At 44.3% G+C, this 27,300-nt stretch overlaps 2 protein-coding genes across 2 annotated transcripts in view; both read right to left on the reverse strand.

Moving 5' to 3' along the window:
* The window catches only part of LOC123769546 (uncharacterized), a 180,521-nt gene extending 174,821 nt beyond the window's left edge, over positions 1-5,700 (reverse strand). Inside the window, exon 1 of the mRNA XM_069317058.1 lies at positions 5,475-5,700. The gene's annotated coding sequence lies outside the window, so the exon portion shown is untranslated. The remainder of the gene's footprint in view (positions 1-5,474) is intronic.
* LOC123769539 (uncharacterized) overlaps positions 1-27,300 on the reverse strand; it is a 128,219-nt gene that overhangs the window by 7,744 nt on the left and 93,175 nt on the right. Inside the window, exons 11-14 of the mRNA XM_069316925.1 lie at positions 7,738-7,854; positions 6,407-6,570; positions 6,267-6,286; positions 5,475-5,628 (exon numbers count right to left, since the gene is read on the reverse strand). Coding sequence (XP_069173026.1) covers positions 5,475-5,628; positions 6,267-6,286; positions 6,407-6,570; positions 7,738-7,854 — 455 coding nt within the window. The remainder of the gene's footprint in view (positions 1-5,474; positions 5,629-6,266; positions 6,287-6,406; positions 6,571-7,737; positions 7,855-27,300) is intronic.

Consider the following 27,300-nt stretch of genomic DNA (forward strand, 5'->3'; position numbering starts at 1 on the left):
TGTTTTGGTTGTCTTGTTTTGGTTGTCTTGTTTTGGGTGCGAGCGTAACCAGAGGATGGGTTGATCACCCAGTACTGCCTACTGTATTAACTGCTAATTACTCCTCCCCTTTAATACAGTTTTACAAATACAGCACCGCCAATATTTCATGATAATCTAGATGCTTCAAGTAACTTAGGATTATGCCTCATTGTCTCTTACATTGTAATCAAGTGAAAAGGGATACTAAGCTTACAAAACTGTATTTGTAAAACTGTAAAACTATATTGTATTAAACTGTGTTCAAGTTTACACATTTTACGGTACAATATACGCGACTTTGGTTTGTGCCTAAGGCAAGCTATTCTCCTAAAATGATGGTACCTGTAGGTAAACGAACAAATCCACAAGAGCAGTGACAAGGATTCGAGCCTGCGTCCGGGAGCATCCCAGACGCTGCCTTAATCGACTGAGCTACGACATGGTCAAAATTTTGTTCATTTGATGCATCATGCCATTGTGATTTCTGTGTGTACCTGTAGGTACTTTGGATGGTTAGAACAAAATATGAATTGCTGTTCTAAACAAAAATCCGTTTTGTACTATTGGAATACAAAATAAATTGGATTCCAATATTCCAAATATACAACAAAAATAAAACGGCTTTACTGTAAACCCGTCTGCTATCATAACTTGTGCTATATTTCCAATTTTCAAACTTTCCCTTCACCTGTTCCTCTCTATTGCCTCCCCCCCCCTCCCACCACCACCAGAATGGCCTATATAACCAATCCAAGGTCATGCAGTCTCAGGCCTAATTTAGTAAAACGATACTAGGCCTAGGAAAAGTTAAGTTTTGTTGAATTCTTCCTCAGGACCTTCACAAAATCAATAGTGCGAAAACTGATTCTTTGGGATAAAATAGTCTGTATTTTGTACGTTCCCTCCACAGTCGCTGTAGGAGGTCTCAACTTCAGAGGACAGATTGCTGAACTTAAATATAAATTTATTTCCTTAGGCCTAGGTTTGCAAACTTCTAGATGTCTATCGTAAGCTGTTTTTTTTTTTTTTTTGCATCGGAGGGCAGGTGAACTATCACGAGAAAGCGCCGAGCCATTACGGCTATATAGCACTGGGAAGGGGTCAGGATATAAGGATGTGGGATGGGACGGCGGGTAAGGAATGGGACTTGGACGGTCGGGAATTGAACGCCGACCTGCATGAAGCGAGACCGTCGCTCTACCGTCCAGTCCATCATTGGCAAGTGGAGTCTACCTAATCTGACAGTTATTCATCGTTGCTAAAATGCCTCTGTAATCATGGGATATATAATAATAATCATGGGAGGGTCTCGGTAGTACAGGCGGCTTCGTTCTCGACTCAAAATGGAGAATTCCGGTTTAAGAGTCCTGGGCGGGACAGAAATGGTTGGGCGCATTTCCTAATGCACCTGTTCACCTAGCAGTAAGTAGGTACTTAGGAGTTAGTAGGTACTAACAAATCAGCTTGTTGAGGGGTTGCATCCTGGGCGGGGTCAGTAATTTGACCTTGATGGGGGGGGGGGTTGTTAGTTACCCCGCAAGTATATTTGGTGAAAGGCTTAATAACCCTTTAGAGGTTGATAGGCATTAAACCAAACCACGATAAATGAATTAGAAAAGACTTTACACAGTTGGACTATCATTAAGTCCGCCTGAGAGGCGGCTTTATCCCTTATAGCAAACATTTACCTCATGCGGTTGGGACGGGATAATCCCAGTGGGGAAATATCCCAGATATAGTTTACACTACGCTGAAACGGCAGCATTTCTTGCTTCGTTATATATACCAACAAAACAGAACAGCATCCTTTAGTTGCACGTTTGAAACACAAATTGCTACAATTCCAGAGATTTCAGAGCTGGTGTAGTTGGATTATTTGGATCTTTCAATGACCATTACCACACTTAGTGTCGTTAGCCGGAGCGTTAGTGCCTCTAAATGGCGGGTGGTGTTGGCGCTTTCCGGCAGAAGCCGTGGGTTAATAGACCTTTATTCTTAGCTTTCCCTGCTGTAAATTTGCATTTCAGGGCGTAACAACAAAAACAACAAAAGTTTTTTTTGTTTGTCAGTGTTCCTCTGTGCTAATATTCTACTTCTTGGTCTTTGACTTTGTTTCCTAACCCGCAATTTATTTTAGTTTGTCCTGCATATTCCCACTTTGCTTCTCTGCATTAATATTCAGCCCAACCTTTCGAGTGTTCCTAACGTCACTAAACGGATGTACTAAATTGTCCGAACCTAACTGAAGACCCACTGATAGAAAACGGTACATCACGTCAAATTTGCGAGTCGCTATGATTTATAATACAGCAGTTTTTGACCATAAGGAGATGTACTATTCAAGACGAATCGATACATCTTTAAAGCGTGTTTTCTGCCTTGTAAGTAGTAGTGAAGTACTACTTACACCATTTTGATTCTGTGCTAGAATTATTTTACCCTTATCTGCATAAATACATGTTAATTTAACCTGGCTTCTAAAGAGCAATTATGTAAATGAGGAATGTCTCTCATCAATTTGAATAGATTGCTCCACATCGGACTGTCATTATAAGAAATCCAAGAACATGTTACTTCTTAATGGAGTGTTGAAAATATTGTAGCTATAGAACATGTAAGCCTTCTTGGAACACGCGGCACGTTCCGCGCTGAGATCCGTGTCTCTGAAGACTTTGAGACACTTTCTTCATACTGACATAATTCCTCAAGTGTTGCGTCTTCTCGTGGGATAGGCTTGATCTTCCGGGGAGGTCTACGGCAAATTGGTATTTGCTGGGTTTTAGGCTTATTACCGCCCTTCACAATTACTTGCTAACCAACCAGCAAGTATGCATAAATCCTGAGGATAGATCAGGATTATAGTAAATTCTTGGTGGACACAGAAGCAGGATACACCTATTTGTGTCCATATCCTATCGCTTCGTTTAGGTTTGCTGTCTGGTTGGAGAATTCTAGAATAGGTTGAGGGTTTCCATATTTTGAGATTCCTGTTATTTAGAATCCAACTGCTATCTTGGATTCCCCTATTATATAACTATACTGTTGCCCCGTGTTTTGTGTGTATATATAGTTTTGCTATAGTGTTAAACCAGGGTACAGTTACTTATCGTATAAAATACAAGTTTTACTGACGCTTGTGAAGCTGACCCGTTTTCTGTAGCGTCCGGTTAACGAATTTTCTTTTTATCTTGTTCAAACTTTGTTAATTTGTGTTATTTTCTTCACTAGTTACAATTTTTCCACTGTTCTGGCCGATTGGTTGCTTCTTGCAGTATAATATACTTGTCTGACTTGGATTTTGTTGTGGAAACGTAATTCTGCACCTAGAAGCCTCATGGGAGTACTGTAATTGTTTGCAATATATCAACTGCCACTTTACATACACACAACGCCAATAAGCCATAGTCTGATTGGGCTTTCTTAACTTCTATGTTTAGCATTATTTTCTGCAATTGCTATAGTCATTCCAGCTAGATTATACCCAGTGATATAGAGCTACGATACGGAGGTGCTCGTACGCCTTATCGTATATAAGACTGTATAGCCTCTTTGTATAGTAATGGTGATATCTGTATACTCTGTGCCTCTCTTCATCAAGAGTTGTCACCTTAATCACACACTTGTGTATATTAATAAAGTATGGAAATGAATTGAAATAATCCAGGCAGAAAATATTCGACCCAACAAATGGAAAAATTAGCCTTAAAACCAAGTAACTAAGGATTAAGCAAACAAAGAAACTGTCTTCATGTCTATATTTACAAAATATACAAAAAAATATACACTAAAGTAAATTACATGTGTTACTAAAAGTGTAAAAAATATATCTGGATCATGTACATAATATACAAAGATAAATACATAACTGTATAATGTATTTCTAACACTAGGAAGCATGAAGGAGGTGAGTCACTGGTAACTTGTATAGGAGTCCTTGGGCCAGATTGACGAAGCTGTTACGCAAGCACTTACGAACCTATACACCTTTTCTCAATCTTAAGCGGCTTTGTTTACAATTATTAAACAGTTAATTAGCTCCGAAGCACCAGGAGGCTGTTTTTAACAACAGTTGATTAGCAAGTTTTCAGGCTTGTAAACTGTTTAATAAATGTAACCAAAGCCGTCAAATGTTGAGGAAAGATGTACTCGATCGTAAGTACTTGCGTAACTGCTTCGTGAATCTGGCCCCTTGTTGGTAAGTGGGTTACGATGTATCACAAGCCATTACAGTGGTACTACTATACTGTGCTGGTACTACGCTTGTAATGCATTAGTACTACACTTATGGAGGTGCTTCAGTAGCCTTGCACAAGGTACTGTACTCGAATAGGTCCTGTACTATATAGGTATTGAAACGATACATTACTGGTATTGTACAGGTATTGTGCTGGTACTATACTGGCTCGTTAAGATATCAAACATCTTTAACTATACAAAAATAAAAATATATCTGCTATATCACAACAAAATATAAATGTAATGATGAACGGCAAGACAGAGAGACAGAGATAGACAAGGTAAGTATGAGGGATAGATAACCGAGCGATTACCACCCCTCGTGTGTTTGACAAGATGCTCTCTAAAATTAAGGTACTTAAATTGCACACAATATCTACTCATTGTGACTTTAGTATTCAATTTATGCAATATTGCAAGCTTATTATCCAGTATGCCACTATATGGTGATGACTTTTCGGACTGTTGCAACGGACAGGCATAGCATTGCCAGCAGAGTATCGATACAAATATCTTTACTAAAAGTCCTGTAGCTTTATGTGACTTACCACATATATATATATATATATATATATATATATATATATATATATATATATATATATATATATTATATATATATATATATATATATATATATATATATATATATATATATATAAAGTAATTGTTTCATTAGGGAAATTCTTTCACTATTGTCAAGTCACTCGGAAAATGAAGAGAGGACCTAAGCTTGTGATTGCAAGCTTCTCGAGTTGTTAAGTGGACTGAAGCACTTTTACAACCATTGTTGTATGAAGACATCAACAGTCACTCACATAGCCATTTGTACTCGAGTTCATTTATCGTAATGACAGGTTTCCATCACTCGCCCTAAAAACTCATATTACAACTCCTGGTCATGATGTCACTAAGATCTCGGCCATTCAGCAGCCTCTGAAATACTGCTAAAACTAAAGCAGCTTGGCTTAGTAGAGTGACATTGGGTACGATTCTAGAGACCTCGGCCCAGCAGCCAGATCCCTTGGGTAAGATTCTAGAGACCTCGGCCCAGCAGCCAGATCCTTGGGTAAGATTTTAGAGACCTCGGCCCAGAGGCCAGAGCGCATAATATACAACATTAGCGTTGGGAGTGCGGGTGTAGCCTCGCGCGGTAAGCGAGGTCCGTGCCTAGGGAGGTGATCGCGGGGAGGTCACACGCCGAGGCCCCAGCCTACCTCGGTGTTGAAGGTGATGTGGCTCAGTCTCTTCCGCGTGTGGGCCTCATTGTCGGTAGGGGCTGGTAGCGAGGTGTAGCCGTTGACGAGGCCCCGCGGGTGCTTGGACACCCCTCTCCGGTACACCTCCAGGGGCAGCGTGTCCCCGCACTCTCTGCAAAAGGGAACCACTGGGTTAAAATTCAGCGCTTAACGGGTTAACCTCTTGCCATCAACTCTACTTAGAACTTACTACACAGATTGGATCATTAAATATTTCGTGTATTCTCTGATCATATTATTGGTGAAGGGAAGGGGATTTTCAGGGGAAAGCGCCAAGTCATTAGCACCGCTCCTGTGCCAGGTAAGTGCACTACGGGCTCACCATGGCCCGTGCTACTTGGAACTTGTTCCGAGTAGCTGAATCTATAACAACAACAGCCAAGTCATTACGACTATATAGCACTTGGAAGGGGTCAGGATAAGGATTTGGAATGGGACGGGGGAAAGGAATAGTACCCAATCACTTGGACGGTCGGAGATTGAACGCTGAACCTGCATGAAGCGAGACCGTCATTCTACCGTCCATCCCAAGTGCTTGGACAATTGGATGACTTCTATATCATTTATCTAAGACATATCTAACCAATTTTCCAGTGAACTAACTTCGTCAATAGGACACAGTTTCGTTAAATTTACCTATTTTGATACTCCCTGTGCCTCGCTCCAGGAAACTACCCATTCTCATTCACAAAATCCACCGACTTGCTGCTACATTTGAACTAATTACATTTCTCACTAGTATTAAATCACAGCGGACATATACCCTTTAACTATTCAAATATACATAAGAATTAAACATGCGGAACACCAACTGGTTCATACGAGCTCCCATTATAAACAAAAAAAATCGCTCTTCCAAACGATAAAAATGACAATGATCAACATCTCACCTGATGATCTTGAAGGACAGCTTCCTCCTCATACTTGACAACGTTATATTGGCCGATGAAGATGATATAGTCCCCGGGCTTAAGCCCGGCTTGGTGGGCTGGCAGCCCCTCCTCCACACGCTCTACTCTCGGGGGCTTGGTCCACGCCACGCTGAACCCGAACGCTGCACAAAGGAGGATGATACAGGTTATAAATGCTGGGGGGTTTTGTGGGGGTTTTGAATGATTATGCAATCATACGTGTGTGTGTTATGTAAGGGTGGTAATTTTATTTTTTTGTCATTTTGCCTCGAAGGGTGAGTTTATTGGGCAGCGCCACTCATCCTGTGAGTGGACACACCGCTATAGTGACAGTTTGGGCAGCGCCACTCATCCCGTGAGTGGACACACCGCCATAGTGACAGTATTGGGCAGCGCCACTCATCCCGTGAGTGGACACACCGCCATAGTGACAGTATTGGGCAGCGCCACTCATCCTGTGAGTGGACACACCGCTATAGTGACAGTATTGGGCAGCGCCACTCATCCTGTGAGTGGACACACCGCCATAGTGACAGTATTGGGCAGCGTCACTCATCCTGTGAGTGGACACACCGCCATAGTGACAGTATTGGGCAGCGTCACTCATCCTGTGAGTGGACACACCGCCATAGTGACAGTATTGGGCAGCGCCACTCATCCTGTGAGTGGACACACCGCCATAGCAGCATGTACAACACTCCCTAATAGGAAGAAAACCCGCTGGGTTGTTCATCCTGCCATTGGGTTGTAATTCTAGGTGGGGGTTGAAGGTGTTTGTTGTGAGTGAAAGATGTAGGTGGAGGTTGTGAGTGGCAGTTCTAGTTTAAAGTGAGCACTGAAATATAGTAATAAACAAAAGTTTTATTGTATACTACATGCATGAGGCAAAATATTTCTTAGAAGAAACATATAAATTAGAAAACTTTGGCCACAGATTCTCATAACTCAGGGGTTGTAATAACTGGCATAACTAATGGTTGTACAAGAACTAAGTACAAGGGAGAGTAGCAATAATTACTCTTGCCATAATATGGAAGCACTGAAACTGCTTCAGAGTACTTTTAATACATACAGGGAGTAACATTTAATGTAGTACGAGTACTACCAACGAGTGCAGGAATATGAATACTACCAATGAGTACAGAAATATGAATACCACCAATGAGTGCAGGAATATGAGTACCGAGAAGGAAAAGCTCAAAGGAATATAGAATATAATGAGTATTTCGAGTTCATATTTTTGTACTCATGAAACTCATGTCTCATTATCAAATTATTTAATAAACTCATTATTTCTCTCTCTCTCTCACCTTGGCTGCCACGCACCACGTTGATGGTGATGGTGTAGGGAGTCTGGCCCCGTGGCGGCTGTGTTGACGGCCGTGCCCCTACTGCCATCTGTTTGTTGTCGTCGACCGCCACGCCACCTGTCGGGAGAAACACACACTCGTCACATAAACAAACACCCATATCAACACAAACACACATCACATTAAAATGTTAATAAATGCCGTTGGTAAATGTTAAAATTAATGGTGTAAAAGTTAATGGTTGCATTCTTCTAATAGTTTATAAGTTAAAGTATGTGTAGCGTTAATACATTAATGTTGTATGGTGTAGATATTACTGCTGTATGGTTGTATGTGAGCATTTGTGTTGTATAATATAATGTTATTCTCAATCTATTTATGATAGTGAATGTTGTATCTCATTATATTAAATAGTAAACGTCCCTTTTTTCCCTTAAAGCTTAAACCTACAAAGCGGCCTGTCAAATGAAATAAAAGCAGCTATTTAATGAAGTCAGACGACCCTTGGGAACTGGTGCCTGAGGCAATAGGCAAGTTGCCGCTGAAATTGAGTTTGGAATCCATTTCCGTTTTCTCTTACCTCAAGGACACGGGATTATCTATTGCCGACAACACGGGTTATCTATTGCCGACAACACGGGTTATCTATTGCCGACAACACGGGTTATCTATTGCCGACAACACGGGTTATCTATTGCCAACAACACGGGCTATCTATTGCCAACAATACGGGCTATCTATTGCCCACAACACGGGCTATCTATTGCCGACAACACGGGCTATCTATTGCCCACAACACGGGCTATCTATTGCCCACAACACGGGCTATCTATTGCCCACCACACGGATTATCTATTGCCAACAACACGGGCTATCTATTGCCCACAACACGGGCTATCTATTGCCCACAACACGGGCTATCTATTGCCACCAACACAGGCTATCTATTGCCCACAACAATAGATCAAGGACTGATGGTCTGGAAGCATCCTGGAAAGCACACTCAATAAAGGGTCATTTTAGACACTGACTTTGAACTAAAGTGCTGTACCATAGCGCGCCATATATTGACCGTTGTCATTCTAGTGGACAGCCAAGAGGCCTTTTCTCGAAGTGGTTTGGCGTGGTCTTAAGGAGACGTCTTAGGCGCCTTCTCGCCATGCCCTGTGACTGGGGGGATTGGTGCCCTGAAGCTACATAAACACCCTATAACCCCCCCCCCCCCCCCCCGAAGTGGCAAAGGGAGTTAGGGGACATCATCATCTCATGTTCCCTCTGGTGAGATCATTTTTGAAGCCGTTGACTACAGCGACAAATGATTCAGGTGCTTATTGAAGAAAAAAAATGCAATTTTGATGTTTTTCCTTTCTTTTGTAGAGGTCTTACGCGGGCCCTAAGCCTCTGGATATGGCTCGTTAAGTGTAATTCATTGTAGTCTTAGGCGGTAGATGAGTATGTATGGCTCGTATGTATGGCTCGTATGTATGGCTCGCATGTATGGCTCGTATGTTTGGCTCGCATGTATGGCTCGTATGTATGGCTCGTATGTATGGCTCATATGTACAACTCATATGTTGGCCTCAGCAAGATTATGTCCTATGTGTTGAACAACTTCCTCTGTGCTGTTAAACCTCCTAATTCACTAGACCGCTACACAAAAACAATGTTATGGACATTAAAAGTACCCCCCTCCAAAAAATTTCCGATTCTCGATAAACATATCAGACTCTCGCTTATAATAACCTTATAAACAAACGGGAAAACACCAACGAAACGTTTATAGTTTTAAAAACGTTTTTCCAGGCAAAGAAAACGGTCAGTAACTCACCGCTTCGATAACAGGGATTTGGGTGGAATGTCTTCCGGGGGCCGCATAGCTAACAATAGAATCACTGACCAAATCCACAAGGTTCAATGACGAGGATTCGAACCTGTGTGCTGGATGTATCCCAGATGCGCTCTAGTCACTCAGTCTAGAAGGATTCTAGTCACCCAGGTGATTAGCTAGTCTAGTTTATTGTGATTTCTGTGTGTATCTAATCACTGTTGACGTCCGATGAATTGAACATGGTGAACATTTTAACCTGGTAGAAAAACATAGTGAACAACTAAGCCTGGTGAACAAAGAGAACATGGCGAACTGAATCCGATGAATAACAGAGCATAGTAAACAATTGAACCTGGTGAACAATTGAACCTGGTGGGCAATAGATCGTGGTGAACAATTGAACCTGGTAAATTGGATTGACTATGAACAATTGAAACTAATTGAAACTGGTAAGCAAATTTCCTAGAACTGAACCTGATGAACAACTGAACCTGGTGAACAATTAAACCTTGAACAATTTAAATTAGCAAATAATATAACCTGGTAAACACCTAGTGAATAACTGAACTTGACTGACAAGTGAACCTCGTCAAAAATTAAACCTAGTGAACAAATGAACTGAACCTTGTAAAAATTTAACTTCATGAACAATTGAACTAAGTGAAAATGTTAGCCTGTTGAACAATTTTAAATATATCACTAGATGTTTTAGAACCAACAGAGGGATGAGTTTACAAGAGGTTATCTTGAGAGGATTTCGGGGCTTAGCGTCCCCGCGGCCCGGTCCTCGACCAGGCCTCCTTTTTGTTACACCCCCCCAGGAAGCAGCCCGTAGCAGCTGTCTAATTCCCAGGTACCTATTTACTGCTAGGTAACAGGGATATCAGGGTGAAAGAAACATTTTGCCTAATTTGTCTCCGCTTCCACCGGGGATCGAACCCGGAACCTCAGGACTACGAATCCGAAGCGCTGTCCACCCAGCTGTCAGGCGCCCACCAGGAGTGTTAGATGTGCTAGGTAACAGAGACAATGTGAATGTGTCTATACTCACCTATTTCTGCCTGCAGGATCGAGCCTTAGCTCTCGGACCCCGCCTTTCTAGCCGACGGTTGAGTAATGCATTAACTCCTGACCTATTTCCCTACCATACCTGCTTCTAAAATAATGATTGGAGTCTACACTCTACTTGTTGACCAGACCACACACTAGAAGGTGAAGGGACGACGACGTTTCGGTCCGTCCTGGGACCATTCTCAAGTCGATTGCGAGATGACTTGGGAATGGTCTAGGACGGACCGAAACGTCGTCGTCCCTTCACCTTCTACTGTGTGGTCTGGTCAACATACTTTAGCCACGTTATTGTGACTCTTCGCCTACACCCTACTCCTTGAGTTCATTCCAGGTTGCCACTACTCTCGCTAAAAGAAAACTTTCTAATACCTCTATGACTCATCTGAGACTTGAGCTTCTACTTCCTCTTGTTCTATTAGTATTGAGTATATTTCCTCTTCTTTCCATTCTGGGAATCCCCCCTTAAGTATTTTATGTATCCATGTTTCCCCTCTAATCTTTTTCTAGCGGCGTCAGGTCTAGTTTTTTCAGTCTTCCTTCAAATGCTATGAATTGTAATTCTGGGCCATGTTATAAACTTCTGAATCTTTTTAGAGTTTCCTTGTGTGTGTGCCTTTTTTTTTTTTGGATTTGGAGCTACGCGATAGGGTGATTTTTTTTTAACCCATATCCAAGAACCGGTCTGACGTGGGCGGTGTAGAGTGATATAAATGCATCTAAATTAAGGTTCTTGAATGATGTTTTAACTTGAGGTACTAGTGTGGAGTATGCTGCTGATGTTAACCTATTTACATGTGCTCCCATGTTGGGTGTTATGTCCACTCCAGGTGTTTTTCTCAAGGAGTTACAGGGAGGTGGTTTCCCTTCATTCTGTGGTGTTCTTCTGGTGTCCTGGCTCCTGTTTCCTATTACCATCACATTAGTTTTGCTGGTGTTGAAATCCCGTAAGACATTTCTCGCAGCAACTCAATGTGCGTCTGTGTGTGTGTGTGTGTGTGTGTGTGTGTGTGTGTGTGTGTGTGTGTGTGTGTACTCACCTAGTTGTGCTTGCAGGGGTTGAGCTTTAGCTCTTTGGTGCCGCCTCTCAACCGTCAATCAACAGGACACGTGTGTGTGTGTGTGTGTGTGTGTGTGTGTGTGTGTGTGTGTGTGTGTGTGTGTGTGTGGCTCGCGCGTGCGTGTGTGTGTGTGTGTGTGGCTCGCGCGTGCGTGTGTGTGTGTGTGTGTGTGTGTGTGTGTGTGTGTGTGTGTGTGTGTGTGTGTGTGTGTGTGTGCTCGCGCGCGCGCGTGCGTGTGTGTGTGTGTGTGTGTATGTGAGAGAGAGGGGAGTAGCAGGACGGAAGAGGAAAGGGTGAGGTATATTGAGCCTAGAGTATATGGCTTCTCTGCTGCACACCACCACCAAACATTCCAGACAAATACATGAAGCAACACATTACAGAACCAACCAGAGTAAAGAGGAGAGAACCCGCCAGCAACACCAGACATGGTGTCCTCCCATAATGAGGAAGATGTAAAAGAGAGAGAGAGAGCATGCCTCCAGGAGTCAACAACCACAGCATTGTCATGCTTAAGTGGAGCTGAAGGAGTTGGTTCCACAGGGAAACCTGTTGAAGGAGAGATTACCGACGGGGGGACAGCAATAAGACGAGGGACTTTCTGCGGAGAAAGCCAATGGGAGAGAGAGAAATGGAAGGGAAGACAGCAAAGGAAATGTTCTTCGCTGGGTAATGTGGCAATGAAACGGAGCACTTCACGCCACTCAAGGAGGAGGAAGTGCATGAGGAAACTACACCTTTGGTTCAATAGACAGTGGTTATCTTGAGGTTATCTTGTGATGATTTCGGGGCTTTAGTGTCCCCTCGGCCCGGTCCTCGACCAGGCCTCCACCCCCAGGAAGCAGCCCGTGACAGCTGACTAACACCCAGGTACCTATTTACAGCTAGGTAACAGGGGCATAGGGTGAAAAAAACTCTGCCCATTGTTTCTTGCCGGCGCCTAGGATCGAACCCAGGACCACAGGATCATAAGTCCAGCGTGCTGTCCGCTCGGCCGACCGGCTCCCGGTCGTGGTGTGTCTATTGTAATAATCCTTCAAATTGTAAGACGGTTGGAGTACAGCCAATCACAGAGGCAGCTAGGCCTATGACCCGCCAGACCTGTTCTATAGTCATATAAGGAGAGAGAAAAAATGTGAAACCATATATACAGAATGAGGAGACAAAGGGAAATTCTCACAGATAATAAGAACGAAGTATGTGAGGAACTCGACAAAACACTTCAAGAGGTCTTTACGGAAGAGGCAGTGTGGAGACCAAGGTTGCAAAATGAAAGGCTGGAAGAAACAATGGATGACATTGTAGCATGACATTGGACAAGGGCAACCTCTTTAAATTAAGAGACAGTAGGACAAGAGGACACAGGTGGAAGCTGGACACTCAGAACATGACAACACCTCGGAGGTAGAGGAGGCGAAGAGAGATAAATAGAAAGAAAATCAGAAGAACGGAGATGAGAAGATAGACGAAGATGAGGAGCTGGAGGAATAGACGATCGAAGAAAAGTTGGTAAAAACAAGGAATGGACAGAAAGAAATGCAGGATAAAAAAAAGAAATAGACTGGGGAACCGGCAGAGGGAACGAAGGCGAAGATAACAATGAAGAGAGACAAAGAAAACGAAAAAAAAATATTCAAGTTTAAACCAGGAAAATTGCAGCAAGAGAGAGAGAGAGAGAGAGAGAGAGAGAGAGAGAGAGAGAGAGAGATAGAGAGTGAGAGAGAGAGAGAGAGAGAGAGAGAGAGAGAGAGAGAGAGAGTAGGGAAAATGAACATGAAATATACATGACGTAGCAAGAATCATAAAGTTGAAGGGAGGAGGGGAGGGGGGGGGGGGTCACAGGAAGAAAAAGCGTATAGAAAAGTAGGATATATATAACATGCCAAGAAAAGGTCCAGAAGAACAAGAAGGAAGAACTGCAGGCGGAGGAAGGACACGGACTAAGAATATGGTAACAAGTAAGGGAGGAAGAAATTACAGAGTAAAGGAAAGAGAAAGGAATTTAAGGCTGAGTCACTAATGACATTAGACTTGCGCTATCTTAACCAAATGACCTCCAGACCGGAGAAGGGAAGAGGGGGGGGGGGAGTGAGTAAGAGAAAGAAAGAGAGAGAGAGAGAGAGAGAGAGAAAGAAAGAGAGAGAGAGAGAGAGAGAGAGAGAGAGAGAGAGAGAGAGAGAGAGAGAGAGAGAGAGAGAGAGAGAGAGAGAGAGAGAGAGAGAGGCAGAGCGAGAGATAGAGAGGCAGAGCGAGAGATAGAGCTAGAGTTCTCTTGGCCCAACTATGTCTTAGTCCAACAGGCTGTTGTTTGGAGCGGCCCGCAGACCCACTACAGCCGGATTGATCACCACAAACGTCGTAATTTGAAACTGAAAATAGGTGCAGAGAGTCAGAATTCGGCTCAAAAATCACGCTCAGGAGTCAAATTTCCGACATTTCAGACATTTTGAAAACTGCAGGGGGGTTTGGGCAAAATATGGCCCATCACCGTTTTCAGTAATTGGCATATTTTCGGTATAAAAAGTAGTAATTTGAAACTGAAAATAGGTGCAGAGTCAGAATTCGGCTCAAAAATCACGCTCAGGAGTCAAATTTCCGACATATCAGACATTTTGAAAACTGCAGGGGGGTTTGGGCAAAATATGACCCATCGCCGTTTTCAGTAATTGGCATATTTTCGGTATAAAAAGTCTTAATTTGAAACTGAAAATAGGTGCAGAGAGTCAGAATTCGGCTCAAAAATCAGGCTCAGGAGTCAAATTTCCGACATTTCAGACATTTTGAAAACTGCAAGGGGGTTTGGGCAAAATATGACCCATCGCCGTTTACAGTAATTGGCATATTTTCGGTATGAAAACGTCGTAATTTGAAACTGAAAATAGGTGCAGAGAGTCAGAATTCGGATAAAAAATCACGCTCAGGAGTCAAATTTCCGACATTTCAGACATTTTAAAACTGCAGGGGGGGTTTGGGCAAAATATGACCCATCGCCGTTTTCAGTAATTGGCATATTTTCGGTATGAAACGTCATGATTTGAAACTGAAAATAGATGCAGAGAGTCAGAATTCGGCTCAAAAATCACGCTCAGAAGTCAAATTTCCGACATTTCAGACATTTTGAAAACTGCAGGGGGGTTTAGGCAAAATATGACCCATTGCAGTTTTCAGTAATTGGCATATTTTCGGTATAAAAAGTCGTAATTTGATACTGAAAATAGGTGCAGAGAGTCAGAATTCGGATAAAAAATCACGCTCAGGAGTCAAATTTCCGACATTTCAGACATTTTGAAAACTGCAGGGGGGTTTGGGCAAAATATGACCCATCGCCGTTTACAGTAATTGGCATATTTTCGGTATGAAACGTCGTAATTTGAAACTGAAAATAGGTGCAGCGAGTCAGAATTCGGCTCAAAAATCACGCTCAGGAGTCATATTTCCGACATTTCAGACATTTTGAAAACTGCAGGGGGGTTTAGGCAAAATATGACCCATCGCCGTTGTCAGTAATTGGCATATTTTAGGTATAAAAAATCGTAATTTGAAACTGAAAATAGGTGCAGAGAGTCAGAATTCGGATAAAAAATCACGCTCAGGAGTCAAATTTCCGACATTTCAGACATTTTGAAAACTGCAGGGGGGTTTGGGCAAAATATGACCCATCGCCGTTTACAGTAATTGGCATATTTTCGGTATGAAACGTCGTAATTTGAAACTGAAAATAGGTGCAGAGAGTCAGAATTCGGCTCAAAAAATCATGCTCAGGAGTCAAATTTCCGACATTTCAGACATTTTGAAAACTGCAGGGGGGGTTTGGGCAAAATACGACCCATCGCCGTTTTCAGAAATTGGCATATTTTCGGTATAAAAAGTCGTAATTTGAAACTGAAAATAGGGGCAGAGAGTCAGAATTAGGATAAAAAATCACGCTCAGGAGTCAAATTTCCGACATTTCAGACATTATGAAAACTGCAAGGGGGTTTGGGCAAAATATGACCCATCGCCGTTTACAGTAATTGGCATATTTTCGGTATGAAACGTCGTAATTTGAAACTGAAAATAGGTGCAGAGTCAGAATTCGGCTCAAAAATCATGCTCAGGAGTCAAAATTCCGACATTTCAGACATTTTAAAAACTGCAGGGGGGTTTGGGCAAAATATGACCCATCGCCGTTTTCAGTAATTGGCATATTTTCGGTATGAAACGTCGTAATTTGAAACTGAAAATAGGTGCAGAGAGTCAGAATTCGGCTCAAAAATCACGCTCAGGAGTCAAATTTCCGACATTTCAGACATTTTGAAAACTGCAGGGGGGTTTGGGCAAAATATGGCCCATCGCCGTTTTCAGTAATTGGCATATTTTCGGTATAAAAAGTCGTAATTTGAAACTGAAAATAGGTGCAGAGAGTCAGAATTCGGATAAAAAATAACGCTCTGGAGTCAAATTTCCGACATTTCAGACATTTTAAAAACTGCAGGGGGGTTTGGGCAAAATATGACCCATCGCCGTTTACAGTAATTGGCATATTTTCGGTATGAAACGTCGTAATTTGAAACTGAAAATAGGTGCAGAGAGTCAGAATTCGGCTCAAAAATCACGTTCAGGAGTCAAATTTCCGACATTTCAGACTTTTTAAAAACTGCAGGGGGGTTTGGGCAAAATATGACCCATCGCCGTTTTCAGTAATTGGCATATTTTCGGTATGAAACGTCGTAATTTGAAACTGAAAATAGGTGCAGAGAGTCAGAATTCGGCTCAAAAATCACGCTCAGGAGTCAAATTTCCTACATTTCAGACATTTTAAAAACTGCAGGGGGGTTTGGGCAAAATATGACCCATCGCCGTTTTCAGTAATTGGCATATTTTCGGTATGAAACGTCGTAATTTGAAACTGAAAATAGGTGCAGAGAGTCAGAATTCGGTTCAAAAATCACGCTCAGGAGTCAAATTTCCGACATTTCCGACATTTTGAAAACTGCAGGGGGGTTTGGGCAAAATATGGCCCATCGCCGTTTTCAGTAATTGGCATATTTTCGGTATAAAAAGTCGTAATTTGAAACTGAAAATAGGTGCAGAGAGTCAGAATTCGGATAATAAATAACGTTCAGGAGTCAAATTTCCGACATTTCAGACATTTTAAAAACTGCAGGGGGGTTTGGGCAAAATATGACCCATCGCCGTTTTCAGTAATTGGCATATTTTCGGTATGAAACGTCGTAATTTGAAACTGAAAATAGGTGCAGAGAGTCAGAATTTGGCTAAAAAATCAAGCTCAGGAGTCAAATTTCCGACATTTCAGACATTTTGAAAACTGCAGGGGGGTTTGGGCAAAATATGACCCATCGCCGTTGTCAGTAATTGGCATATTTTCGGTATAAAAAAGTCGTAATTTGAAACTGAAAATAGGTGCAGAGAGTCAGAATTCGGATAAAAAATAACGCTCAGGAGTCAAATTTCCGACATTTCAGACATTTTGAAAACTGCAAGGGGGTTTGGGCAAAATAAGACCCATCGCCGTTTACAGTAATTGGCATATTTTCGGTATGAAACGTCGTAATTTGAAACTGAAAATAGGTGCAGAGTCAGAATTCGGATAAAAAATAACGCTCAGGAGTCAAATTTCCGACATTTCAGACATTTTGAAAACTGCAGGGGGGTTTGGGCAAAATATGACCCATCGCCGTTTTCAGTAATTGGCATATTTTTGGTATGAAACGTCATAATTTGAAACTGAAAATAGGTGCAGAGAGTCAGAATTCGGATAAAAAATCACGCTCAGGAGTCAAATTTCCGACATTTCAGACATTTTGAAAACTGCAGGGGGGTTTGGGCAAAATATGACCCATCGCCGTTTACAGTAATTTGCATATTTTCGGTATGAAACGTCGTAATTTGAAACTGAAAATAGGTGCAGAGAGTCAGAATTCGGCTCAAAAATCATGCTCAGGAGTGAAATTTCCGACATTTCAGACATTTTGAAAACTGCAGGGGGGTTTGGGCAAAATACGACCCATCGCCGTTTTCAGTAATTGGCATATTTTCGGTATAAAAAGTCGTAATTTGAAACTGAAAATAGGTGCAGAGAGTCAGAATTCGGATAATAAATAACGTTCAGGAGTCAAATTTCCGACATTTCAGACATTTTAAAAACTGCAGGGGGGTTTGGGCAAAATATGACCCATCGCCGTTTTCAGTAATTGGCATATTTTCGGTATGAAACGTCGTAATTTGAAACTGAAAATAGGTGCAGAGAGTCAGAATTTGGCTAAAAAATCAAGCTCAGGAGTCAAATTTCCGACATTTCAGACATTTTGAAAACTGCAGGGGGGTTTGGGCAAAATATGACCCATCGCCGTTGTCAGTAATTGGCATATTTTCGGTATAAAAAAATCGTAATTTGAAACTGAAAATAGGTGCAGAGAGTCAGAATTCGGATAAAAAATAACGCTCAGGAGTCAAATTTCCGACATTTCAGACATTTTGAAAACTGCAAGGGGGTTTGGGCAAAATAAGACCCATCGCCGTTTACAGTAATTGGCATATTTTCGGTATGAAACGTCGTAATTTGAAACTGAAAATAGGTGCAGAGTCAGAATTCGGATAAAAAATAACGCTCAGGAGTCAAATTTCCGACATTTCAGACATTTTGAAAACTGCAGGGGGGTTTGGGCAAAATATGACCCATCGCCGTTTTCAGTAATTGGCATATTTTTGGTATGAAACGTCATAATTTGAAACTGAAAATAGGTGCAGAGAGTCAGAATTCGGATAAAAAATCACGCTCAGGAGTCAAATTTCCGACATTTCAGACATTTTGAAAACTGCAGGGGGGTTTGGGCAAAATATGACCCATCGCCGTTTACAGTAATTTGCATATTTTCGGTATGAAACGTCGTAATTTGAAACTGAAAATAGGTGCAGAGAGTCAGAATTCGGCTCAAAAATCATGCTCAGGAGTCAAATTTCCGACATTTCAGACATTTTGAAAACTGCAGGGGGGTTTGGGCAAAATACGACCCATCGCCGTTTTCAGTAATTGGCATATTTTCGGTATAAAAAGTCGTAATTTGAAACTGAAAATAGGGGCAGAGAGTCAGAATTAGGATAAAAAATCACGCTCAGGAGTCATATTTCCGACATTTCAGACATTTTGAAAACTGCAAGGGGGTTTGGGCAAAATATGACCCATCGCCGTTTACAGTAATTGGCATATTTTCGGTATGAAAGGTCGTAATTTGAAACTGAAAATAGGTGCAGAATCAGAATTCGGCTCAAAAATCATGCTCAGGAGTCAAAATTCCGACATTTCAGACATTTTAAAAACTGCAGGGGGGTTTGGGCAAAATATGACCCATCGCCGTTTACAGTAATTGGCATATTTTCGGTATGAAACGTCGTAATTTGAAACTGAAAATAGGTGCAGAGAGACAGAATTCGGCTCAAAAATCACGTTCAGGAGTCAAATTTCCGACATTTCAGACATTTTAAAAACTGCAGGGGGGTTTGGGCAAAATATGACCCATCGCCGTTTTCAGTAATTGGCATATTTTCGGTATGAAACGTCGTAATTTGAAACTGAAAATAGGTGCAGAGAGTCAGAATTCGGATCAAAAATCACGCTCAGGAGTCAAATTTCCGACATTTCAGACATTTTGAAAACGGCAGGGGGGTTTGGGCAAAATATGACCCATCGTCGTTTTCAGTAATTGGCATATTTTCGGTATAAAAAGTCGTAATTTGAAACTGAAAATAGGTGCAGAGAGTCAGAATTCGGCTAAAAAATCAAGCTCAGGAGTCAAATTTCCGACATTTCAGACATTTTGAAAACTGCAGGGGGGTTTGGGCAAAATATGACCCATCGCCGTTGTCAGTAATTGGCATATTTTCGTTAACAAAAGTCGTAATTTGAAACTGAAAATAGTGCAGAGAGTCAGAATTCGGCTCAAAAATCACGCTCAGGAGTCAAATTTCCGACATTTCAGACATTTTGAAAACTGCAGGGGGGTTTGGGCAAAATATGACCCATCGCCGTTTTCAGTAATTGGCATATTTTCGGTATAGAAAGTCGTAATTTGAAACTGAAAATAGGTGCAGAGAGTTAGAATTCGGCTCAAAAATCACGCTCAGGAGTCAAATTTCCGACATTTCAGACATTTTGAAAACTGCAGGGGGGTTTGGGCAAAATATGACCCATCGCCCGTTGTCAGTAATTGGCATATTTTCGGTATAAAAATTCGTAATTTGAAAGTGAAAATAGGTGCAGAGAGTCAGAATTCGGATAAAAAATCACGCTCAGGAGTCAAATTTCCGACATTTCAGACATTTTGAAAACTGCAGGGGGGTTTGGGCAAAATATGACCCATCGCCGTTAACAGTAATTTGTATATTTTCGGTATGAAACGTCGTAATTTGAAACTGAAAATAGGTGCAGAGAGTCAGAATTCGGCTCAAAAATCACGCTCAGGAGTCAAATTTCCGACATTTCAGACATTTTAAAAACTGCAGGGGGGTTTGGGCAAAATATGACCCATCGCCGTTTTCAGTAATTTGGCCGCTACCTGCGAATATCGCGCGATTTTTGGCCGCTACCTGCGAAAATCGCGCGATTTTTGCCCGCTAGCGACGAAAATCGCTCGGTTTTTGGGCGCTAGCGACGAAAACCGCGCGATTTTTGCCCGCCAGCTGCGAAAATCGCACGGTTTTTGGCCGCTAGCGGCAAAAATTGACCGACTTTCGCCGCTAGCGTCCAAAAAAGGGGCTATTTTCGCCGCTAGCGCCCAAAAACCGAGCGATTTTCGCCGTTAGCGGGCAAAAATCGCGCGATTTTCGCAGGTAGCGGAAAAAAATCGCACGATTTTCGCCGCTAGCGTCCAAAAATCGGGCGATTTTCGCCACTATCGGGGCAAAAGCCGGGCGATTTTCGCTGCTAGCGGCCAAAAAAGGGGATATTTTCGCCGCTAGCGGCCAAAAAAGGGGCTATTTTCGCCGCTAGCGGCCAAAAAAGGGGCTATTTTCGCCGCTAGCGGCCAAAAAAGGGGTATTTTTACCGCTAGCGGCCAAAAATCGTGCGATTTCCGCCGCTAGCGGCCAAAAATCGGGCGAATTTTGCCGTTAGGGGGCAAAATACGCAAGATTTTGGCCGCTAGCTGCGAAAGTCGGTCGATTTTTGTCGCTAGGGGCCAAAAACCGCGCGATTTTCGCTGCTAGCGGCCAAAAACCGTGCGATTTTCGCTGCTAGCGGCCAAAAATCGCGCGATTTTCGCCGGTAGCGGGCAAAAATCGGGCGAATTTCGCCGTTGGAGTGCGAAAATCGCACGGTTTTTGGCCGCTAGCAGCAAAAATCGCGCGGATTTTGGCCGCTAGCGGCAAAAATCGACCGACTTTCGCAGCTAGCGGCCAAAAAAGGGGCTATTTTCGCCGCTAGCGGCCAAAAATCGGGCGATTTTCGCCGCTAGCGGCCAAAAATCGTGCGAATTTCGCCGCTAGCGGGCAAAAATCGGTCTATTTTCGCCGCTGCGGCGAAAATCGCACGTTTTTTGGCCGCTAGCATCGAAAATCGCGCGATTTTCGCCAGTAGCGGGCAAAAATCGGGCGAATTTCGCCGCTGGAGGGCAAAATTCGCGTGATTTTCGCCGCAAGCGGCCAAAAATTGACCGATTTTCGCAGCTAGCGGCCAAAAATCAGGCGATTTTTGACCCTATCAGCCAAACAATCGGGCGATTTTCGACGCTAGAGGCCGAAATAAGGCGATTTTTGCCGCTAGCGGCCGAAAACCGCGCTATTTTCGACGCTAGCGGGCAAAAATCGACCGATTTTCACCACTAGCGGCCAAAAAATGGGCTATTTTCGCCGCTAGCGGGCAAAATCGGGCGAATTTCGCCACTGGAGTGCAAAAATCGGGCGATTTTCGCCGCTAGCGGCAAAAATTGCGCGATTTTTGGCCGCTAGCAGCGAAAATCGCACGGTTTTTGGCCGCTAGCGGCGAAAATCGCACGGTTTTTGGCCGCTAGCAGCGAAAATCGCACGGTTTTTGGCCGCTAGCGGCGAAAATCGCGCGGTTTTTGGCCACTAGCGGCGGAAATCGCACGATTTTTGGCCGCTAGCGGTAAAAATAGCCCCTTTTTTGGCCGCTAGCGGCGAAAATAGCCCCTTTTTTGGCCGCTAGCGGCGAAAATCGCCCGGCTTTTGCCCCGATAGTGGCGAAAATCGCCCGATTTTTGGACGCTAGCGGCGAAAATCGCGCGATTTTTTTCCGCTACCTGCGAAAATCGCGCGATTTTTCCCCGCTAACGGCGAAAATCGCTCGGTTTTTGGGCGCTAGTGGCGAAAATAGCCCCTTTTTTGGACGCTAGCGGCGAAAGTCGGTCAATTTTTGCCGCTAGCGGCCAAAAACCGCGCGATTTTCGCTGCTAGCTGCCAAAAATCGCACGATTTTCGCACTCCAGCGGCGAAATTCGCCCGATTTTTGCCCGCTACCGGCGAAAATCGCGCGATTTTTGGCCGCTAGCAGCGAAAATCGCACGGTTTTTGGCCGCTAGCAGCGAAAATCGCGCGGTTTTTGGCCCCTAGCGACAAAAATCGACCGACTTTCGCAGCTAGCGGCCAAAATCTTGCGTATTTTGCCCCCTAACGGCAAAATTCGCCCGATTTTTGGCCGCTAGCGGCGAAAATTGCCTGATTTTTGGACGCTAGCGGCGAAAATCGCGCAATTTTTGGCCGCTAGCGGCGAAAATCGCTCGATTTTTGGCCGCTACCGGCCAAAAATCGTGCGAATATCCCCGCTAGCGGCCAAAAATCGTGCGAATTTCGCCGCTACCGGCCAAAAATCTGGGGATTTCTGCTGATAGCGGCGAAAATCGCCCGATTTTGCCCTCCAGCGGCGAAATTCGCCCAATTTTTGCCCGCTACCGGCGAAAATCGTGCGATTTTTGGCCGCTAGCAGCGAAAATCGCACGGTTTTTGGCCGCTAGCAGCGAAAATCGCGCTGTTTTTGTCCGCTAGCGGCAAAAATCGACCGACTTTCGCTGCTAGCGTCCAAAAAAGGGGCTATTTTCGCCGCTAGCGCCCAAAAACCGAGCGATTTTCGCCGTTAGCGGGCAAAAATCGCGCGATTTTCACAGGTAGCGGAAAAAAAATCGGGCGATTTTCGCCGCTAGCGTCCAAAAATCGGGCGATTTTCGTCACTATCGGGGCAAAAACCGGCCGATTTTCGCCGCTAGCGGCCAACAATCGCGAGATTTTTTAATCAAGCGGCGAAAATCGCCCGATTTTTGCATTCCAGCAGCGAAATTCGCCTGATTTTTGCCCGCTACCGGCGAAAATCGCCCGATTTTTGCCCGCTAGTTGCGAAAATCGCGCTGTTTCTGGCCGCTAGCGGCGAAAATCGCGCGATTTTTGGCCGGTAGCGGCGAAAATCGCGCGATTTTTGCCCGCCAGCTGCGAAAATCGCACGATTTTTGGCCGGTAGCGGCGAAATTCGCACTGATTTTTGACCGCTAGCGGCGAAATTCGCACGATTTTTTGCCGCTAGCGGCGAAATTCGTACGATTTTTTGCCGCTAGCGGCGAAAATCGCGCAATTTTTGGCCTTTACCTGCGAAAACCGCGCGATTTTTGGTAGTCAGCTGCGAAAATCGCACGGTTTTTGGCCGCTAGCGGCGAAAATCGCGTGATTTTTGGCCGCTAGCGACGAAATTCGCGCGATTTTTGGCCGCTAGCGACGAAATTCGCACGTTTTTTGGCCGCTAGCGTTGAAAATCGCGCGATTTTTGGCCGCTAGCGACGAAATTCGCGCGATTTTTGGCCGCTAGCGACGAAATTCGCACGTTTTTTGGCCGCTAGCGTTGAAAATCGCGCGATTTTTGGCCGCTAGCGGCGAAAATAGCCCCTTTTTTGGCCGCTAGGGGCGATAATCGGTCGATTTTCACCGCTAGCGGCCAAAAACGGAGCGATTTTCGCAGCTGGCGGGCAAAAATCGCACGATTTCCGCCGCTAGCGGCCAAAAACCGCGCGATTTTCGCCGCTAGCGGCCAAAAACCGTGCGATTTCGCCGCTAGCGGCCAAAAATCGCCCAATTTTTGCACTCCACCGGCGAAATTCGCCCGATTTTTGCCCGCTAGCGGCGAAAATAGCCCATTTTTTGGCCGCAAGTGGCGAAAATCGGTCGATTTTTGCCCGCTAGCGTCGAAAATAGCGCGGTTTTTGGCCTCTAGCGTCGAAAATCGCCCGATTTTTTGGCTGATAGGGTCAAAAATCGCCTGATTTTTGGCCGCTAGCGGCGAAAATCGCCTGATTTTTTACCGCTAGCTGCGAAAATCGGTCAATTTTTGGCCGCTAGCGGCGAAAATCACGCGAATTTTGCCCGCTACCGGCGAAAATCGCACGGTTTTTGGCCGCTAGCAGCGAAAATCGCCCGATTTTTGGCTACTAGGAGCGAAAATCGCCCGATTTTTGGCTACTAGGAGCGAAAATCGCCCGATTTTTGGCTACTAGGAGCGAAGATAGCCCAATTTTTTGCCGCTAGCGGCGTAAATCGCCAGATTTTCGCCCGCTAAGGCGAAAATCGTGAGAATTTTGCCAGCTAGCGGCGAAATTCGCCCGATTTTTGGCCGCTAGGGTAAAAAATCGGGCGATTTTTGGCCGCTAGGGTAAAAAATCGGGCGTTTTTTGGCCGCTAGCGTCGAAAATCGGGCGATTTTTGGCCGCTAGCGGCGAAAATCGCCCAATTTTTGGGCCACTAGGGGAGAAAATAGCCCGATTTTTGGCCACTAGCGGCGAAAATCGCGCGAATTTTTCCCGCTAGCGGCGAAATTCGCGCGATTTTTGGCCGCTACCTGCGAAATTCGCCCGATTTTTGGCCGCTATGGGGTCAGGGGCCTTAACTATTACTCGTCACCTATCTTGGTGACGAGTAATCTTAACTTAACTAATCTTAATCTTAACTTAACTATCTTAACTTAACTCGTCACCTATCTTGGTTTAACACTCCAATAGGCGTCAAACGGGATGGGATACGAGGTCTACAACCCACGAGACCAACCCACAGACCTGTGTCTAGGAGAATATTAGTCTGTCTCCTATTCTCGGGCGAGGAGAAAGGGAGGGAGAACACAAGGCTCTCTCAACAGGAGAGAAGAGGTGACGGGATGATACCTGCTTGATGCCTGCTTGATGCCTGCTTGATGCCTGCTTGATACCTGCTTGATACCTGCTTGATGCCTGCTTGATGCCTGCTTGATGCCTGCTTGATGGGGTTCTGGGAGTTCTACTACTCCCCAAGCCCGGCCCGAGGCCAGGCTTGACTGGTTGATACCTGGTTGATACCTGGTTGATACCTGGTTGATACCTGGTTGATACCTGGTTGATACTCATGTGAGGAGCATCACATGCTCTTGTGACGAGCTCAACATGCTCTTGTGAGGTTGCTCTTTCAATCCTCTACTAGAATAATGCTCTAATAGGATAATTCTCTACTAGGATAAAAAAAATATACTCCCTGTGATCATTGGCATTGCTCGTGAAGATCAGGTATATATTCCCATTCTTATTTATACCTGGAGTATATCTTGTTATATAGGAGTTCTACTCCTCAAGCCCGGCCTGCTGCAGGCCAGGCTTGACTTTTGACAACTCAGTCCAACAGGCTGTTGCTGTAGGCAGCCCGCAATGTCCACCACCCACTGATTCGTCCGGTTCTCCTTCCTGGAGCAAGTTTTTTTTATCTGGAAACACTTCCAATTTTGTTCAGGCAATATTTCTGATTATTTTCTGGTAGGATACATATATATATACATGTATGCACACATGTACTGCATGTTGTTCCGTTTATAATTTATACACGACTCTTACACGTATAGTACAATAGACACCACAACGCTAGTACAACTCCAGCCCAATAAACTCGCCCCTCGAGGCAAAATTTAAAAATTTTAAATCCAGAATTAATGATGTGTTGTGTTCGTAGTTAGAAACAACGAACAGAACTTCGACAAGCAAGGACAAGTACAAAACAAAGACACAACAAACAAAAATAAAAACATTTTACCCCCCTCACCCCCCCCCCCCCCCCCCCCCTGGCAGAATGCCGGGAGAATGTTTAGCCATTGTGTCGGTCAAAATGGCCATTCTAACACAATGGGGCTGTGACCGTGTATTCACTGTGACAATAACAGCACACACACACACACACATTGGGGGGGGGGCTGATAGCTGAGTGGACAGCGCGCTGGACTCGTAATCCTAAGGTCCGGGTTCGATCCCCGGCGCCGGCGAGAAACAACGGGCAGAGTTTCTTTGACCTTCATGCCCCTGTTATCTAGCAGTAAAATAGGTACCTGGGAGTTAGTCAGCTGTTACGGGCTGCTTCCTGGGTGTGCGTGTGCGTGTGTGTGTGTGTGTGTGTGTGTGTGTGTGTGTGTGTGTGTGTGTGTGGTGTGTGTGTGTGTGTGTGTGTGTGTGAGTGTGTGTGTTAGAAATATATATGTAGTAGACATAATACAAGAAAAATAAATTTGTTAGAATGGCGGGGTCCAAGAGCCAATAGATAAATTCTGCCGACACAAATAGTAAATACAAATGGTTAATACACACGCACGCGCGTGCGTGGTACACGAACAAGGGGACACAGGTGGAAACACAGTCCCCGGATGAGCCACATAGCCATTAGTGGGAAGGTTGTTCAGTGTCAGAGTAATTAACAGATGGAATACATTAGGCAGTGATGTGGTGGAGGCTGACTCCATACACAGTTCCGTAAGTAGATGTGATAGAACACAATAAGCTTACGAACTTGTACACCAGTTTGACAGTTGACAGACGGGACCAAAGAGCCGAATCTCAACATACAAGCACAATTAGATGATTACAATAAGGCGAGTACTCATAGACATTGAAATAGCCCAGGGAGGAACCTCCGTCAGTAGGCCCACAGAGGAGCCTCCGTCAGTAGGCCCACAGAGTAGCCTCCGTCAGAGGAGCCTCCGTCAGAGGAGCCTCCGTCAGAGGAGCCTCCGTCAGAGTAGCCTCCGTCAGAGGAGCCTCCGTCAGAGGAGCCTCCGTCAGAGGAGCCTCCGTCAGAGGAGCCGCAAAGCAACAACAGGTAGGGAAGGGTGAGAAGGGAAGATAATTATCAGGAGAAAGCGCCATGCCATTACGACTATACAGCACTTGCAAGGGGTCAGGATAAGGATTTGGGATGGGACGGAGGGAAGGAATGGTGCCCAACCCCTTGTGGACGGTCGGGGGATAGTTGACGGACTTTGTCCCCTCACACACCAGGGAGGGTTCCGGTAGGATCAGGAGCCAGTAGGATCAGGAGCCAGTAAGGTCAGGAGCCAGTAGGATCAGGAGTCAGTAGGATCAGGAGTCAGTAGGATCAGGAGTCAGTAAGGTCAGGAGTCAGTAAGGTCAGGAGTCAGTAAGGTCAGGAGCCAGTAGGATCAGGAGTCAGTAGGATCAGGAGTCAGTAAGGTCAGGAGCCAGTAAGGTCAGGAGCCAGTAAGGTCAGGAGCCAGTAAGGTCAGGAGCCAGTAAGGTCAGGAGCCAGTAAGGTCAGGAGCGAGTAAGGTCAGGAGCCAGTAGGATCAGGAGCCAGTAAGGTCAGGAGCCAGTA

Source organism: Procambarus clarkii, chromosome 86 (assembly GCF_040958095.1).
Source record: "Procambarus clarkii isolate CNS0578487 chromosome 86, FALCON_Pclarkii_2.0, whole genome shotgun sequence".
NCBI lineage: Eukaryota > Metazoa > Arthropoda > Malacostraca > Decapoda > Cambaridae > Procambarus > Procambarus clarkii.